The sequence below is a fragment of the Lagenorhynchus albirostris genome, chromosome 20 (assembly GCF_949774975.1).
Source record: "Lagenorhynchus albirostris chromosome 20, mLagAlb1.1, whole genome shotgun sequence".
Classification (NCBI taxonomy): Eukaryota; Metazoa; Chordata; class Mammalia; order Artiodactyla; family Delphinidae; genus Lagenorhynchus; species Lagenorhynchus albirostris.
The window spans coordinates 50,778,596-50,794,826 of NC_083114.1; the positions used below are offsets into that span (position 1 = coordinate 50,778,596).

Sequence of the window (16,231 nt, forward strand, 5' to 3'; positions counted from 1 at the left end):
TCCACCCATCCATCCACCCATCCATCCATCCATCCATCCATCCACCCACCCAGCCCCCACCCACCCACCCACCCACCCATCCATCCACCCATCCACCCACCCACCCACCCACCCACCCACCCATCCACCCACCCACCCACCCACCCACCCATCCACCCACCCATCCACCCACCCACCCACCCATCCACCCATCCACCCACCCATCCACCCATCCACCCATCCATCCATCCATCCATCCATCCATCCATCCATCCATCCACCCACCCACCCACCCATCCATCCACCCATCCATCCATCCACCCACCCACCCATCCATCCACCCATCCATCCATCCATCCATCCATCCATCCATCCATCCATCCATCCATCCATCCATCCATCCATCCATCCACCCACCCACCCACCCACCAGCTCCTGCTCTGTTCCAGGCATACTACTTAGTGCTGGAGGTATAATGGTGGAAAAGACAGTCAATCCCTGTCCTCGTGATGCCTGGCATCAAGGGGAGGTACAGACCAAAGACAAAATAATTCAGAATTGTCATCTGTGCCATCACAGGCACAAATAACAAATTGCTAGAGGGAACACAGGTCGGCGGGCAGGGACAGGAACCAAACCTGAGATGAATGGGGGGTGGTCAAGAAGGGCCTTTGTGAGGAGCTGACATTTGACCTGAAACCTAAAAGATGAGAAGAAGCCACACCTGGCATGAATGGGAGGGAGCAGCCTGCAGGAAGAGCCTGGAGGGTTCAAGAAGCCGAAAGCAGACCACTGTGTGTGGAGGGTGTGAACGAGGATGAGGGTAGCCCAGGGAATTGTTGAATAAATTGCCTAAAGAGGGAACAGGTGGACCAGTGAGACGACAGCCAGCCACGTGGTTCTGTTTGCAGGAAAATGCGGAACTCTTCAGAGCGAATACGACGAGCCAGCCCTGGAAGGATTATGTCAACTACGTTGACAGCATGGTCTTGGATGAATTTGAGCATTTCATTCGCAAGTCTCTAAATCACCTAATGGACAACATGGTTGTAGATGTAAGTTACAAATGTGAGATACATATATGCATATACATATATGTGTATTATGATATTATAAATATGAGAAAGGTTGACGCTGGAATCTATAATCTGTGGTTTCCTGATGAAAGAACAGACTGTCATGTTACAAATGAACAGACTTATTAAAGTCTTCCCAGGGTGACCAATTCGTCCCGATTTTAAACCTGAAAGTCCTGCGTCCCGGGACCCTGCTCAGTCCCAGGTGCTCAGGACATCTGGTCCTTAAATATGCTGCAGCGTAAGTGGGCTATAGAACACCTACAGGGATCTGAGTTGTCCTATGCTGCTGCCAGGTGAGGAAAAGCGGGTACCACTGCCCCCTCCTTATGCTGATTGGGGGTGGGAGGTGCCCTCCTATCGGCAACATCAGCCCCCAGCCCGCTCAACCCTCTGCTGAATTGAGTAGAAGCTTAAACCAGGTCAGCACTGTGGCTTTGCTGGTTAATTGCATCCCAGCCTGTTCTCCAAGAGCTATTCCCTGCCCATGTCCTTTTCACTACAGTGGTTCCCAAGTGATTTTGAATACTGCCAGGAGGGCAAGATGAGAGACACTCTCCCCCCCAAAGCCTACCCGCAGGAAAGGATGGTGAGCACTGCAGTGAGATGCCCTTACACAAGCTGCAGAGGGCGCTTGTCCCCAGAAAATCACAGACCCCAGATTCTGTTGATGAAAGTAGCCGGCATTACCAACTGTTAAGTCTCACCAAGCAAGGCACAGTGACACGGTATCAGCAATGAAGGTAGCTAATTTATAGTAAACTTACAAACTAAATTATCACTACAAAGAGAGGAGAGTCACGATCAAAAGCATGATGAGACCCCGATAACAAAGCATCCTCAGAAAATCCCAGGGAGCCCCCGTGTTCGTGAGTGGCCAAGCAGCGGGAGCGGACCCCTGAGCCAAAGGCTTTAGAAAAGTCTGGTCCCCTGAGTTTGTGACAACAGACCTCTCCCACTTAGCAGCTCACTCAGGCACGAGTGCAGACCCCGCCCTACTCAGTCATAGAACAGGGGTCTCTCAAGCCAGCCACCCACAGGGCCAGCATGGGACTACGTTTGGAGGAAGATCAGTGGCCGCAGAGCAGGTCCCGAGGCCACCCGTGGGCTTTGGCCCGCACTTTGAGGCTCGCCGGTACGTTGGGCGAGCCTCTACCCTGTCCCCTTACACATGAGGCTGCAGCTCAGCCTCGCAGCCTCCCAAGAGGGAGCCTCCCAAGAGGGAATAGACAGGGTTATGGCGTGTGTGCTTTAGAAACAGAACCTCCAAGGGACGTGAGGGCTTGTCCTCCTGGAGCCCAGCGGAGACCATCCCGCCTGTCTGTGGCACTCCCTGCCCCACTGAGCACCGTGGCCACAACTGCTGGAGCACCTGAGGCAGCCACCACCCCACGCGCTCTATGTGCTAGGCGTCCCTCTAGTCCTCACGGTAACCCAAAGAGACGGGGACAGTGATCGCCTCTGTTCTATAGAGCAGCTGTGCTCATGTTGTATATTTGGGGAAACTGGGAAGCCGAGGTATCGCCCAAGGCCACGCAGCTAGACAGTAGCAGATATGGGCTTTGAACGGAGGTAACGGGTCTCCTCGGCACTCACGATCACTGCTGTATCCCGCCCTGGACACCCAGCCTGCATTTGGCCCGATGGCGTTGCATTTGGTTGTGTAGCTCTCGCTCAAGGGCCCTGAGGAAGTGTGTTCTCTGCAGCGGCCCCAGCCAGCAGGAGTCAGCCGTATACCTTGTCTGGGGCTGGGGTGAACATCCGGGCACTGAAAATGGTTCAGCCCAGGGCAAGTCTTTGACCCCATGACGGCCTGTTTCAGGAGAGCATCGCACCGCTGTTTGAGGTCCGCATGGAGCTGGACGAGGATGGGCTGGTCTTCAATCCGTCCCTGGAGGTGGGCAGGGAGCAGGGCTTCCTGGCGCTGATCGGGAGCCTGGTCACTGACATCTACAATGCAGCCAAGCTCATCCCCAGGCTGGCCAAGGGCAGGATGAACTACAAGGTCAGTCTGGGCTTGGTATGGCCCCACCCCTTTCCCTGCCACCAACTGCTACCCCTAATGGGTCCTGAAGGTGAAGAGGAGCCCAGAGGCTTCCATTCCATCGGGTTCCCCAGGACGGTGGCCCAGATTTCTCTCTCCACTCCTGAGATCCCATCTTTCTCCCCAGAGTGGCTTCTCCTCGGTCGACCTGGTTTTCATTCCCCTGACGGCTCCCCACCCCCAATAAGACGCCAAGTGTGCATCTCCACCCTCACTGGTACTTCACTCCCTCCCGTAATTTAAACCCCGTGATCCTCTGAGCATGCAGGCTCTTTGACAGATGCGCCTTGCATGGGCTCCCGCACCCATTTGCTCTGAATGCATTAAACACCTAATGTGCATCTGACACGTAAAATGCAGTCAGATCAGATCCCGGGGATGCAAAGGTGTGGGAAATTCAGCCCCACCCCCCGCCAAAGGGAGATCTGAGAAGGTGTGTTTGTCGGAGCATGGTTTGTGGGGCAGTTAAACAAAAATTGGAAAAGACCTAAATGACCATCAAACACAGGTGTCCTTCAGTAGATTCCGGCCCATCCAGACAAAGGCATCCGGATGAATCCCAAAAGGGAGCCCGGGATGGAAAGCTGCTCGCGACACGTTTGTTATTAAGTGTTTAAGTTGTGGAACAATGTTTAGAATGTGATTTCATTCATTCAAACAAAACAAAAGCCTGCCCTCCTATGGATACACTCCAAACTGTTAAGAGTGCTTGCTTCTGGGAAACAGGATCGGGGTGAGGATGGTAGGAGGACAGGGGACGCCAAGGGAGCTTTTTATTTTACGTGCTTCTGCCTCATTTGAACTTTTTGATAGTGGGCGCGTATTATTTGTAATAAATATTTACAGCGAGATGCTCTGTGCTATTAGGGACAGAGGTATGTGTGCATACGTGTGCATGTGTGAGTGAATGTAGTGATGTGAGGACATGAGGAAATACCTGGCAAGGTCAAGGACAGCTTCCCAGAGGAGCTGACGCGCGTTCTGAGTCTTGAAGGGTGGAAGGGGATTTCCAGGCAGAGAGAATGGCTTGAGGATTCCTGAGCCGCAAAAAGGTGGTATTTCTGGCCCAAGTGCACACAGCAGGCTGTTGCACAGCTCAGAATAAAGTGAACTGTGCCACCAGTGGTCAGCTCAAGAGTACACCCAACACAGAGCTGGACTCCCACGTGTGCTCCAGAATCTGACAGGATGCGCATCCGGGGCTCCTGCACCCACCCGGGGTCCCGAGGGGCTTGGCATGATGAACAGGACAGAACAAAGCAGAATAAGGGTCCCGGTGATCAGGCCGTACCCCAGGCTGTGCACGCCCCGCTCTGGTCTCATTTGTATCCATGAGATTTTAATTCACAGAAGTGACCGAGTGACTACATGGAGAGGTCAGTGCCATTGACAGAAAATGTTAGTGTCACTCACAGTTCCCCTGGAAAGGAGAAGCACGGCTGGCTACTCAGGGTCTCGGGGGAGGCAGCAGGTTGGTCAGAAAGCAGAAGCAGGACGGAGGGCGGAGCCCAGGCCAGAGGCTTTGCTGGGGTTTCTGCGGGAAGGTGAGACAGGACCAGGGAAAACACTCGGGGCCAGCCAGTCTGCACATCGGCGGCTCAGGGCTATGGGGGTCGTCTCCAGTTATCTGGTACCTGGCCCTGGGTGATGGGGCAGGGGGAACATGGGCTTGGAGTGTGAGGGTTAGTTAGATAAAGTAGGCGGTTGGGGGATTGGCTGGTTTTCACGTGAAAGGTGTGCTCCCACCCCAACCCTTTGCTCTCTTAGTATTGGCTGGCCCTAAGAGGGGCAGTCTCTCCCCAGCCAGCAAGATTTTTTAAGATGCCAAAGCTTCTTAAGATACAGGAAATTTTAAAAACATGGTTAATACACACCCTCCACCTTGAGATTCTCCAGTTACATAAGGCAATCACTGCCTTTTCGCTAACACCAATTTGGGTTGGGTTTTCTGTCACTTGAAACTCAGAGCATCCTGTCCAGTCCGGGCCTCCCGTGCTCCTACTCCGGCCATCATGTGGTCTCCACGCAGGTCCTCACACATCTGCTTCCCTCCCAGCACAGGGCCTTTGCACGTGCTGTGTTGCTACTCTTGCTCTTTACCTACAGTCCATCAGTTCTCAGACCAATGGTCACTTCCCCAGGGAGCGTTCCCCCACCTCCTCCCTGTTACACCTGAATGCAAGGGTCAGAGTCATGATGTCTCATTTCTGTGATTTTTTTGGTGAAAATCTGACCCCACTCCTGGGCTGTCCACATCACATGAGCCCTGTCGACACCCCTAGGGCCCCCTCCCCCTGCATGCACACAGCAGATTCTGAGTAACTACTTAATGAATGAAGCCACGTGAGTCGTCCTGGGGTTTGCCTGGCAAAAGTCACGTCCAGTGTATCTTCTCACGGGAGAACATTGCAAACATTGTTTGCAGATGTCCCTGCGTCCCATCTAGAGAGGTTAGCCAACTTGCACCAACAGGGAGCCACTCTCCAGGGCGGGGAGACCACGGGCGAAGCGCTCACCCATCTGCGCCCCTCCTGCCCCTCGCAGACCGACCTGGAAGACATGACCGACCTCATAGAGATGGGGGAGGAGCTGTCCAACCTGGTCATCAGCGCCATAAAGGAGGCTGAGGAGTACCAGGACTCCTTCGAGCGCTACGCCTACCTGTGGATGGACGACCCCCAGGAGGTCATGAAGAGCTTCCTCATCTATGGGCACGCGATCAGCCCAAATGACTGGGACCCCCAGGCCGAGGAGACCCTCCCCAAGATGCCGCCTACCCTCGCCCAGTTCCAGCAGCAGGTGTGTGTGAACCTCACCCACCGGCTTCCTCAACTCCAGAATCCCTGCCGTGGAGGGGCACTGGACTTGATTTAAAACTTGGGTGAACATTGTTTTTACATTTTTATTTATTTATTTATTTATTTATTTTTGGCTGTGTTGGGTCTTCGTTGCTGCACGCGGGCTTTCTCTGATTGCGGCGAGCGGGGGCTGCTCTTCGTTGTGGTGTGTGGGCTTATTGCCGTGGCTTCTCTTTGTTGTGGAGCACGGGCTCTAGGCTCGTGGGCTTCAGTAGTTGCAGCACACAGGCTCAGTAGTTGTGGCTCGTGGGCTCTAGAGCGCAGGCTCAGTAGCTGTGGCGCACGGGCTTAGTTGCTCCGCGGCATGTGGGATCTTCCCGGACCAGAGATCGAACCTATGTCCTCTGAATTGGCACGCGGATTCTTAACCACTGCGCCACCACGGAAGTCCAGGGTGAACATTTTTTAAATGTAAGTTTTATTATAATTCAAGTATGGAGAGACCAACAGATCAGCAGACGCCTGCTGTGAAAAGAGAGGTTGCGACTCACGGCTCCCAAGAGGAGGGGGACACTCCATGCCATGCAGGGCCACGTAGGGCCACGCGGGGAGGCACCAGCGTCGGGCAGGAGGCCGAGGGAATGAGGGGAAAGCGTGGCTGAGAGCCTGAACTGTGGTCTTCATGGGGAAGAATGGGCAAGGCGGGGCGAGCAGGCTTAGGATGGGCTAGTTTGGATCAGTGATTCAGGGGTGCACTGGCTGTCCCGGGTTGTCAGGGGCCTGGCCCTGGGGTGATTAGGGCAGGGGGACAGTGGCCTGGAGTGTGAGAGCCCCATAGAGGCGGCGGTTGGGTTGTGAGCTCTGGTTGGTTGTTTGCATGTGAAAGGTGTGGTCCTGGGGGGTTGTCTGCCGTCTCTAGGACTTGGCCAGCCAGGGGGCAGGGGCAGTCCCTCCAGGGTCAGCGAGGCCCCCAGTACCAGAGCGTCAGTAATATAGAGCATGATGGGAATTCCCTGGCAGTCTGGTGGTTAGGACTCAGAGCTTTCACTGCCATAGCCTGGGTTCGATCTCTGGTCAGGGAACTACAATCCCGCAAGACGTGCAATGTGGCAAAAAAACCAGGATATAGGACATGAGAAAACATAACGAACTTACAAAACTTCACCTCTTTTCCTGAAGCTCAGTGAGGGTGACCCAGCCACAGGGAGATGCACATGGGGTGGGGGGACAGCTGGCTGGTGGAGCTTGAGAGCCCAAGGACGTGCAGCAGCATAGAGTTAAGGGATGCCCCATGGGTGCCCGGGACCCCATTCACCCCTTGAAACTTTTGGCCCCTGCTGGCCTTGCTTGATGACGTCCGTTTTTGACAGGCTGTCCCGTGTCAGGGATAGACTGCTGGGCCGCAGGGCACCCCGGGGGTGCTGGGAGAAGGAAACTAGTGCCTCGTGAGGGCCTCCCCCCCACACACGTGCTGTGCTGGCCCCAGCCCCTGGCCCCGGCAGCCCGACAGGTGAACGGGGTTGTGTCTTCCAGATCGACTCCTATGAGAAGCTGTATGAGGAGGTGTCCAAGTGCGAGAACACCAAGGTGTTCAACGGCTGGCTGCAGTGTGACTGCCGGCCCTTCAAGCAGGCCCTCCTCAACACCATCAGGCGCTGGAGCCTCATGTTCAAGCGGCACCTGAGCAACAACGTGGTCAGCAGGTGGGCCCCAGGGCCGCTGGCCTGCCACTGATCATGCCCCAGAGGGCCATGTGCGAGGGGCACCTGCAGGCAGCCTTCCATGAAGTGTCGGTTGGACACCTCCTCCCCCAAACCGGGTGGCTGTTGGAGTGAAGGTCAGGCTCAGAGGCCGGCAGCCCCACAGAGGGTGGGTCCCAGCAGGAAGGTGTCACCTGGCAGGGCGTGGAGGTCCTGGTCCCTCGGTCATTGCTTCTTTACTGAGCACTTACCGTGTCTGGGCTACAGATGCCAAGGAACCGTTCAGGAGCCCTGAGTCGGGCAGGGAAGCCTGGCGTGAAACGTGCCGGTGGTACCCGTGCAGTTACAGGTGGGGTCGGGGCCGGGAGGGGCGTGGAGCCAGGAGAGCGTGTAATCCAGCTCCTCTGTCCGGGACGCCCAGCAAAGGCTGCCCTGAGACGTGGCTCCATGCGGGACTCGCCGACCAGGCGAGCCGGTGAGGCACAGGGGTGCTGGGCAGGCACCCATCACAGGCGGCCTCTCGCCCACCAGCCTCGCAGACCTAGAAGCCTTCATGAAAGTCTCCAGGGCGGGCTTGATGAAGCCTCTCAAGGAGGGGGATTATGACGGCCTCGTGGAAGTGATGGGGCATCTGATGAAGGTCAAGGAGAGGCAGACGGCCACCGACAACATGTTTGAGCCCCTGAAGCAGACCATCGAGCTGCTCAAGTCCTATGGGGAGGAGATGCCCGAGGAGACGCACGTGAAGCTTCAGGTAAACAGGCCTGGGGGGCCCCCGCTGGGGGAGCTGGAGCTGCGGGCAGGGCCGGAGCCAGAGGAGGGCGGGCTCTTGTGCCGGAGCCTGCAGGCTAGACCTCCTCTGCTAGACATGGGGTCCCCGTGGAATGGCAGGGTGGGAGGACAGGGCTCTCTGGAGACAAGGGGACAGTGAGGCGGCCTCCAGAAGGGGGCGGCAGTAGCTCTTCCATTTGATTGGCGTTTCAGTGGATAAAAAGTACCTTCAAGTCCCACACCTGCTCCTGAGCGCAGCAGGAGCCTGGGCACGAGGGCTGGGAGACCAAGAATGGGGTCAGCAGAGACCTGATTGGGTGAGGGCGCCCAGAAGGCCCGCAGCCGGCCCCGGCCCCGCGTGGGACAGGTGGGCCACAGCAGGGAGGCTGAAGGGGACTTCCAAAAGCCCAGTGCTTTACAGCTAATTCGCAGAGCGTCTGCTGTCGGTGTCAGAGCAGCTGTATGTGCAGCTGGGCTGGGGCGGTGGTAGTGCAGAAGCTGGGTGCTGAAGCCACAGCCCAGCCACCCCCCTGGAGTTTGTCTCCTCCCAGACCTGGCTGCCTGCCCCCCACTTCTCTGCCCTGGCTCTGGGACTGGTCAAACAGGTGTGACTCCCCCTGCCGGGAGGCACTAACTCCAGCCAGTGCCCGAGACCCCACAGCACAGGGGTGACAGGATTGTGTGTCGATTGTGGGTCGGTGGCCGCCGTGATCTCCGCGGTGATCTCATGCTGCCCAGGCCCTGCTTTAGAGCACGTTGTGTTTTGCCCCAGCTGCCCCACCCGGGGCTCAGCTAAGGACCAGGATTCGAACCGTTTGTGGCCGGGCCCCAGGGGCTCCAGGGCTATGAACAGGGCGAGCGGTGAGATAAAAATTCTGACAAACATTTGAGGTGTGTCGCTGCCAACAGACTGTTAGTTAATCGTAGAAGAATGTGAAACAATGTCTATTTGTGGGTAAAGAATTTGGGGGCTGGGATTTTTTTCTTTAAAATATTTTATAATAAGTACAATATTTGCCCAAGTGTGGAGAACTGGAAAATACAAAAATTCGTCTGATTGCTAAAGCCATTCTTGCCATGACAAAATCGTAGAAACGGAGGACAGGTTAGTGGCTGCCCAGGTTGGGGCGGGGGGCGGTGCTGGGTGCAGGTACAAGGAGGTAACACAAGACAGTTCCCTCACCGTGATGGACAGCAAGGTATGTGGATCACGGCGGGGGTTATGGGAATCTATACATGAGGTAGAATTGCCTAGGACTGCACACGCCCACGACGCATGCACTCACACACACACACACACGTGCATGCATGCACACGACACACGCACACATGGATTCAGCTTAAAACACAGGGTGAAAACCGCCAAGTTCCATCACCTGCTAACAGAAACGCCCCAGTGTCAGATGCCGGTTTGGGTGTCGAGCCTCTGCTTTGTGAGATGCCACCACCAGGGGAGGCTGGGGGCGGGCACACAGGACTCTCTGTGCTATTTTTGCAACTCCCCCTGAGTCTGTAATTACTTCACAGTAGAAAATTTTAAAAAGAGCAGGAAAAGGAGTGGTCCTTGGCCTTTGCCTGTGTAGGAACTGCCGGAGCAGTGGACCAACACCAAGAAGCTGGCCATCCAGGTGAAGCAGAACGTGGCACCCTTGCAGGCCAACGAGGTCAGCATCCTGCGACGGAAATGCCAGCAGTTCGAGGTACCACGGCCTCAGGGGGCGGGGCGGGGCGCAGCGTGCACCGTAGCTGGGCCCTGGGGCGGGAGCCTGATGGCTTCCACGTGGTCCTCCTGCAGCTCAAGCAGCACGAGTTCAGAGAGAAGTTCAGGCAAGAAGCCCCGTTCAGCTTCAGCGACCCCAACCCCTACAAGTCCCTCAGTAAGGTACTTCTGCTCAAGGAGGAGATGGGGTGGTAACTCTGGGGACCCTGATGCTTTCTCATCCTTCCTCAAGCTGTCATTCTCATGAGCCCAGAAACGTGGCCTTGATGGGACTGGGCTCGGGGCCGTGCACGTGTGTGTGTGTGCGTGTGTGTGCACATCTGAATATCCTACGAGCCTCACAAACCCACCCTGCGGCTCAGCCCCTCCCTCTCCTAGGTCCCCACGTTCAGCAGTTTGCTGTCCCCTCGGGCTTTGCACTCACCCTGCTCCCTGGCGCCTTCTTCTCCCTGACTCGCCACGTGCAGCTGGTGGCCAAGCCTCACCTGTGTCCCCTGGTTCCCACTGCCCAAGTTCATGGTCAGTGTCCAACGTGCCGGCTCCATGGCCCCGGACCGGGCAGCCCATTCAGGCTCAGGCCCGATGGACTTCCACCTGGCAGGGGCGTTTGGGGTACATGGGGCCTGGGGGGCCCCCAGGAGCACAGGGGGGCACCGCAATGCTCCCGGCACAGTGCTCAGCCCCCACTGTGCCCGGGCCCCAGCCCACACCTCGACCACACTCTGCAGTACCACAGGCGTGAGTGAGCGCAAGGGCACCCCAAGATGTCCTTTAGGGCCACCCCACAGTTTCCCTCCCCCGAGCCTCTGCTCTTTCCCCTGCTCAGCCTCGAAGCCCACCCTTCCCAGAGGCCAAGATCCTGCCCTCTCTACATTGGCATTTTCTCAGTCACGCCCCCAGCCCACAGCATAGATGCCACCATTCTCTCCTTCGAGCCCCCCGAGCACTTAGCCGTGGACGCAGGCTAGGCTCTTTGAAGAACTCCCCTGTCAAGTCTGTTTAGGAACCATGTCCATGGTGAGAGAGGCCCGCAAGGCAGGGTGCAAACACTCAGGACCCCCTGTGTACCCAGTCGAGAGTGGTACACACTCCACACCAAAGCTTTCGCAGCTGCTCGCACTTAGTCGTGTGGCTCAGGACGAATCTTTTTTTCCTCCTCATTGCTTATCTAGATTTTTCTAGTTTTCAAAGCAATCAAGCATTACTTATATACATTTTAATACAATACAAATATATACAGTGAGAGAATGGGGGAGGTTCTGGAAAGTCAGAAAATGTTAGGAGGAAGTCTGGCATTCATGCAACATCCATTAAGAGTCAGTCCTCACACCTGAGCTCGCCGAGATGACCCACCCTCCCATCAGAGGAGAAGCTGGGGGCGGGCGGGGGGGCCGCTGCCCTCCCAGCTGGAAAGTTTGCCGCCACCCTGTGTGCGTGGTGTTGGCTCTGGGCTTCACGGGGACGTGGCGGGGGAGACGGGGAAGGCTCCGCCGAGTGCCGGCACCCTGTTCACCGGCTTCTGCACGCCCCCAGCAACAAAAGAGCATCGCGTCCATGGAGGGCGTCATGGAGGCTCTGTGCAAATCCGGGAGCCTGTTCGAGGTCACAGTGCCGGACTACAAGCAGCTCAAGGCTTGTCACAAAGAGGTCCGCCAGCTGAAGGAGCTCTGGGACATGATCATCATGGTGAGGGGGGCGCCAAGCCTCAGGGGGCGGGATTGGAGGGGCTCCACGGGCAGCATCCCAGCACCAAGAGGGGGCGCTCCCGTTATCCTTCCGTAACAGCCGCCTCTGATGGTTGATGGAGGCAAAAAGACGAGTAGGAAGCCTCACTGCTCCTGGTATCAAGGCTGTGTGTCCACAGCAGATGTGCGCGTGTTCGCTCCCCAGTCGCACCTCTTGGCTCCTGTATTTCCAGGGATATTTTAGCTCTTCTCTCTTTTTATTTTTTATTTCATTTTATTTTATGTTGGAGTATAGTCAGTCAAGTGTTGTGTTAGTTTCAGGTGTACAGCAAAGTGGTTCAGTTATACACATACATGTACCTATTCTTTTTTTTGGGGGGGGGCAAGGAATAGCGACTTTATTTGGAAAGCCAGCAGACCGAGAAGATGGCCCACTAGTGTCCCAAAGAACCTTCTTACCTGAGTAGAATTCAGGCTTCTTGTATACTAAAAGGGGAGGGAGTGTGGCTGGTTGTTGCAAACTTCTTGGTGCTGAATCCTTTGTTCTTGCAGCTGTCCACATAGTTCTGGTCACAATGTCGACCTTCAACAAGACAAGTGTTATTTTCTGTTCTGCAACTTTTTAATCTCTATATGAATGGAAAAGTGTTATACCTTTAAAGGTCAAGCCCGGGAATATTTCAAGCTATAGGTGACATTCTTTTACAAAGGTGCAGAGCCAGTAGGACCATGTATCTATTCTTTTTCATATTCTTTTCCCATTTATCACAGAGTATGGAGAGGAGTTCCCTGTGCTAGACAGTAGCTCCTTGTTGGTTATCTTTTTTTTTTTTAATAGATAATGGCTTAATTTTATTAAAAAAATTTTTTTTTGGCCATGCCGCGAGGCATGCAGGATCTTAGTTCCCCAACCAGGGATCGAACCCGTGCCCCCTGTAGTGGAAGCACAGAGTCCCAACCACTGGACCGCTAGGGAAGTCCCTGGTTATCTTTTTTTTTTTAGAGAAATTAAAGTATTTATTCCATATACAATTTAGGTTTTTTTTAAACTTTTTATTTTATATTGGAGTATAGCCGATTAACAATGTTGTGATAGTTTCAGATACACAGCAAAGCGACTCAGCCATACATATACAACTATCCATTTTATTTGTTTTGTTAATATATTTATTTTTGGCTGCGTTGGATCTTCGTTGCTGTGCGCGGGCTTTCTCTAGTTGCGGCGAGCGGGGGCTACTCTTCGTTACGGTGCGCGGGCTTCTCATTGCGGTGGCTTCTCTTGTTGCGGAGCACGGGCTCTAGGTGCGCAGGCTTCAGTATTCGCGGCACTTGGGCTCAGTAGTTGTGCCTCTCGGGCTCTAGAACGCAGGATCAGTAGTTGTGGCTCACGGGCTTAGTTGCTCCGCAGCATTTGGGATCTTCTCCGACCAGGGCTGAAACCCATGTTCCCTGCATTGGCAGGCAGATTCTTAACCACTGCACCACCAGGGAAGTCCCTACACGTATCCATTTTAAATACAGCAGTGTGTACCTGTCAATCCCAAACTCCCAATCTATCCCTCCCCGCTCTTTCCCCCTGGTGACCATGAGTTCGTTCTCTAAGCCTGTGTTAGCTCTTCTCTCTTGTGCTCTTGAACGAACTTCAGAGTCTCTGAAAAATCCTCCTCCCTCCAAAAGAAAACTCTTACGACTGTAGCTAGAGTTAAATCTACTCCATGAGCAAATCTGGGGAGAATTCCCCTCTTGACAGCCGTATTCACTGTCCCCACCCAGGAGCAGGCTCTGTCTTGTCAGTTATCTTATTTTTTTTTTAATTACATCATAGTGAAATGCTCTAAACGTCTTCATCTTGACCATGCTGAATCTACCTATTCCTCACAGAGAGGGGGAAAAACATCTCTGGAGCCCCAGGCTACCTCACAACCACCCCCAAAGAGAGCGAACCCATCGATGCCTCTCGATGCTTTGTTGTTTTCGCAGTTCACTGAATTCAAGTCTCTTGTGCATGAACGACATTACTGAACAGTCGGTGAAGTCAGATGAGGATGCTGCACTTTCCCTCAATAAACAACCCTTAGCGCAGACCCAAGAATACGGTTACTTTTCCCAGGAGATGACGATAAGCGTTTCTGGTCAGGGTGTTGCAAGAAAAATTCTCCAAAACAAACTAGCCAGGACAATTTTATGATCACGGATACAGAGCAGCTTAAACGCACCAGAAAGGGCCATCAATTCCTGTGGGGATTAAGGTTTCGAGTCTTGGGATCTGCAAGGTAAATCTCTTGTAAACACCCCAATTGTTTATCTTTATCTGACACGGATGTCTGTCAAGACCGTGTCTTTCCACCCCAAGCCTGTCTCAGCAACCTCTGACCCGCTCCAGGACCGGCCCATCCAGCTTCACGGCTGTTCTCAGCCTACCCTGAATTAAAGACTGTGGCCTCACAGGGTTCTGTCTCCACTCTTGGTAGCGTTGTCTCCCAGTAGTGCCTGTGTCTTGTTTCATCCTTTCGTGAGTGAAATATCTTCTGGTGTTTTTAATCAGTCAGTATAAGCTAGGTTACTCTGCAGTGACAGACAGCCCTAAAACAAAACAAAAAAAAAACCGTGTGTAGTTAACCACAGACATGTATTTCTCATTCACGCAAAGTCCACACTCCAGTTCCAAGCAACCCTTGGGCAGCTCAGTGCACGCATCCACCATTGCCAAGGCAGACGGAGGGAACTGGGGGCCAGGCGTTGGCAATCCAGTGCTTCTGCCCCCAGGTGTCGGGCATCACCCACATTCCATTGGTCGAGGCAACTGACGTGGCTGCACCAGGAAGTGGGACAGAACTAGATCCTGGTGAGCAGTGACGGAGCCCACGTTTTGCCAAAATACCTCTGAACTGCTGACTTTTAAGTTGAATCTTTCATGATAGAACTGGGTTGTTGGTTTTTTCCCCCCTCGTATCCACCCACTTTACCAAGCTCTGTCATTAGTTCTCAAGACTCATTGGATTTTGCTTCCTGAGAGCAATGGCAGGAAGGTGGCACAGGTGCCTTCCTGAAGTGTCCCCAGTAGAGGAGACAGTGAGAGTTTCCATCTCAGGTCAACACCAGCATCGGTGACTGGAAGACCACCAAGTGGAAGCACATCAACGTCGAGCAGATGGACATAGACTGCCAGAAGTTCGCCAAGGCTGTGAGGTCCCTGGACAAGGAGGTGAAGGGCTGGGATGCCTTCGTGGGGCTGGACAACACCGTGAAGAACACGATCGCGTCCCTGCGCGCCGTGAGTGAGCTGCAGAACCCCGCCATCCGGAACCGCCACTGGCAGCAGCTCATGCAGGCCACCCAGGTACCACGCCTCGGGGGAGGAGGGCGCTGCTCCTTGGGGACTCGCTACAGGATGGGCGGGGCTGGCGCTGATAAAGCCGGCTTTGAGGTGCTTGGGCTCTGCGCTCTGGGTTGGATGCTCTGCTGTCACCATGTTGAAGTCCTTAATGATTTTTTAACAAGGGACCCCATCATTTTGATTTGCACCAGGCTCCTCAAATTATGCAGCCAGTTCTGGTTGAAAGGTGAATGTCCCCGGGGCTCAGGACGTTTGGGGCGGAGGAATAGCTCCCCGGGTCCCCCACGCGCCACCGGAACACAGAGTCCTAGCACCCAAATTTTCCCAGGGGTATCCCCCAGTGGGGGGTCACTGGCCTTGACACTCACAGAAGGCAAATAGGAACATCCCCACCGTCAGCAAACATTGAACAAAACTCTGTGGAACGGCTACTCTGCAGAGGCCCCGCGTAGGTGCCAAGGATGCAGAGACAGAACACGGGCCCTGCTCTCAGGGAAGCAAAGGAAGAAAGAACAGCGTGGGTCACGGTGTTTGGGACGCCGAATGGGATGCTCAGGGGTGGTTCTAGGAGCATAGAGTAGGCAGTCACCTCCATGGCGAGGAAAGGGCAGGAACGGCTTCAGGAGCACACGGGATGTGGCCTGGGCCCTGGCGGGGAGAAACAGACGAGCAGAAGGGTTATCCTGAGTGCTGAGACCACTGGCCAGCAGGCTCGTGTACCCCATCCAGGGCCTGGGAGAGACCCCCGGGCGGTGATCAACAAGCAACTAAAACGTCCCAGGAACTGGGCATCACCGAGGACTGTTGAGACCCGGGCAGGTATTTTTCCAGCCATGATTGAGAGACACTCGATTCCATCACTTGGTTAAGCCAGTTTCCATGGCAGGCTTGGAATCGGGGCCTGGAAACGTCTGTCTATGTGACAGCGAGAAGGATTTGAGGACTGGGTGACACCATGAAAACACCTGGTATTGTTACTGGAGTAATAGTACCTGTGACTTGGCCACTACTGTTACTAACATGGCAGCTTCCTGAGGTGGTGGATCAGGTCCTGCGACTGCTGTAACAGAGCCCCACACCATGGGGGGCTTAAAACCACAGAAGTGTAGTCTTCCCTGGCT

General features: G+C 54.7%; 2 protein-coding genes across 3 annotated transcripts in view; one reads left to right on the forward strand and one right to left on the reverse strand.

Moving 5' to 3' along the window:
• DNAH17 (dynein axonemal heavy chain 17) overlaps window positions 1–16,231 on the forward strand; it is a 110,983-nt gene that overhangs the window by 26,426 nt on the left and 68,326 nt on the right. Inside the window, exons 17-25 of the mRNA XM_060134746.1 lie at window positions 891–1,034; window positions 2,878–3,060; window positions 5,644–5,898; window positions 7,431–7,600; window positions 8,129–8,351; window positions 9,952–10,068; window positions 10,164–10,250; window positions 11,622–11,774; window positions 14,865–15,113. Coding sequence (XP_059990729.1) covers window positions 891–1,034; window positions 2,878–3,060; window positions 5,644–5,898; window positions 7,431–7,600; window positions 8,129–8,351; window positions 9,952–10,068; window positions 10,164–10,250; window positions 11,622–11,774; window positions 14,865–15,113 — 1,581 coding nt within the window. The remainder of the gene's footprint in view (window positions 1–890; window positions 1,035–2,877; window positions 3,061–5,643; window positions 5,899–7,430; window positions 7,601–8,128; window positions 8,352–9,951; window positions 10,069–10,163; window positions 10,251–11,621; window positions 11,775–14,864; window positions 15,114–16,231) is intronic.
• The window catches only part of PGS1 (phosphatidylglycerophosphate synthase 1), a 108,488-nt gene continuing 106,198 nt past the window's right edge, over window positions 13,942–16,231 (reverse strand). For both annotated transcript variants that reach the window (XR_009537629.1, XM_060134749.1), the window contains one exon: window positions 13,942–14,356. The gene's annotated coding sequence lies outside the window, so the exon portion shown is untranslated. The remainder of the gene's footprint in view (window positions 14,357–16,231) is intronic.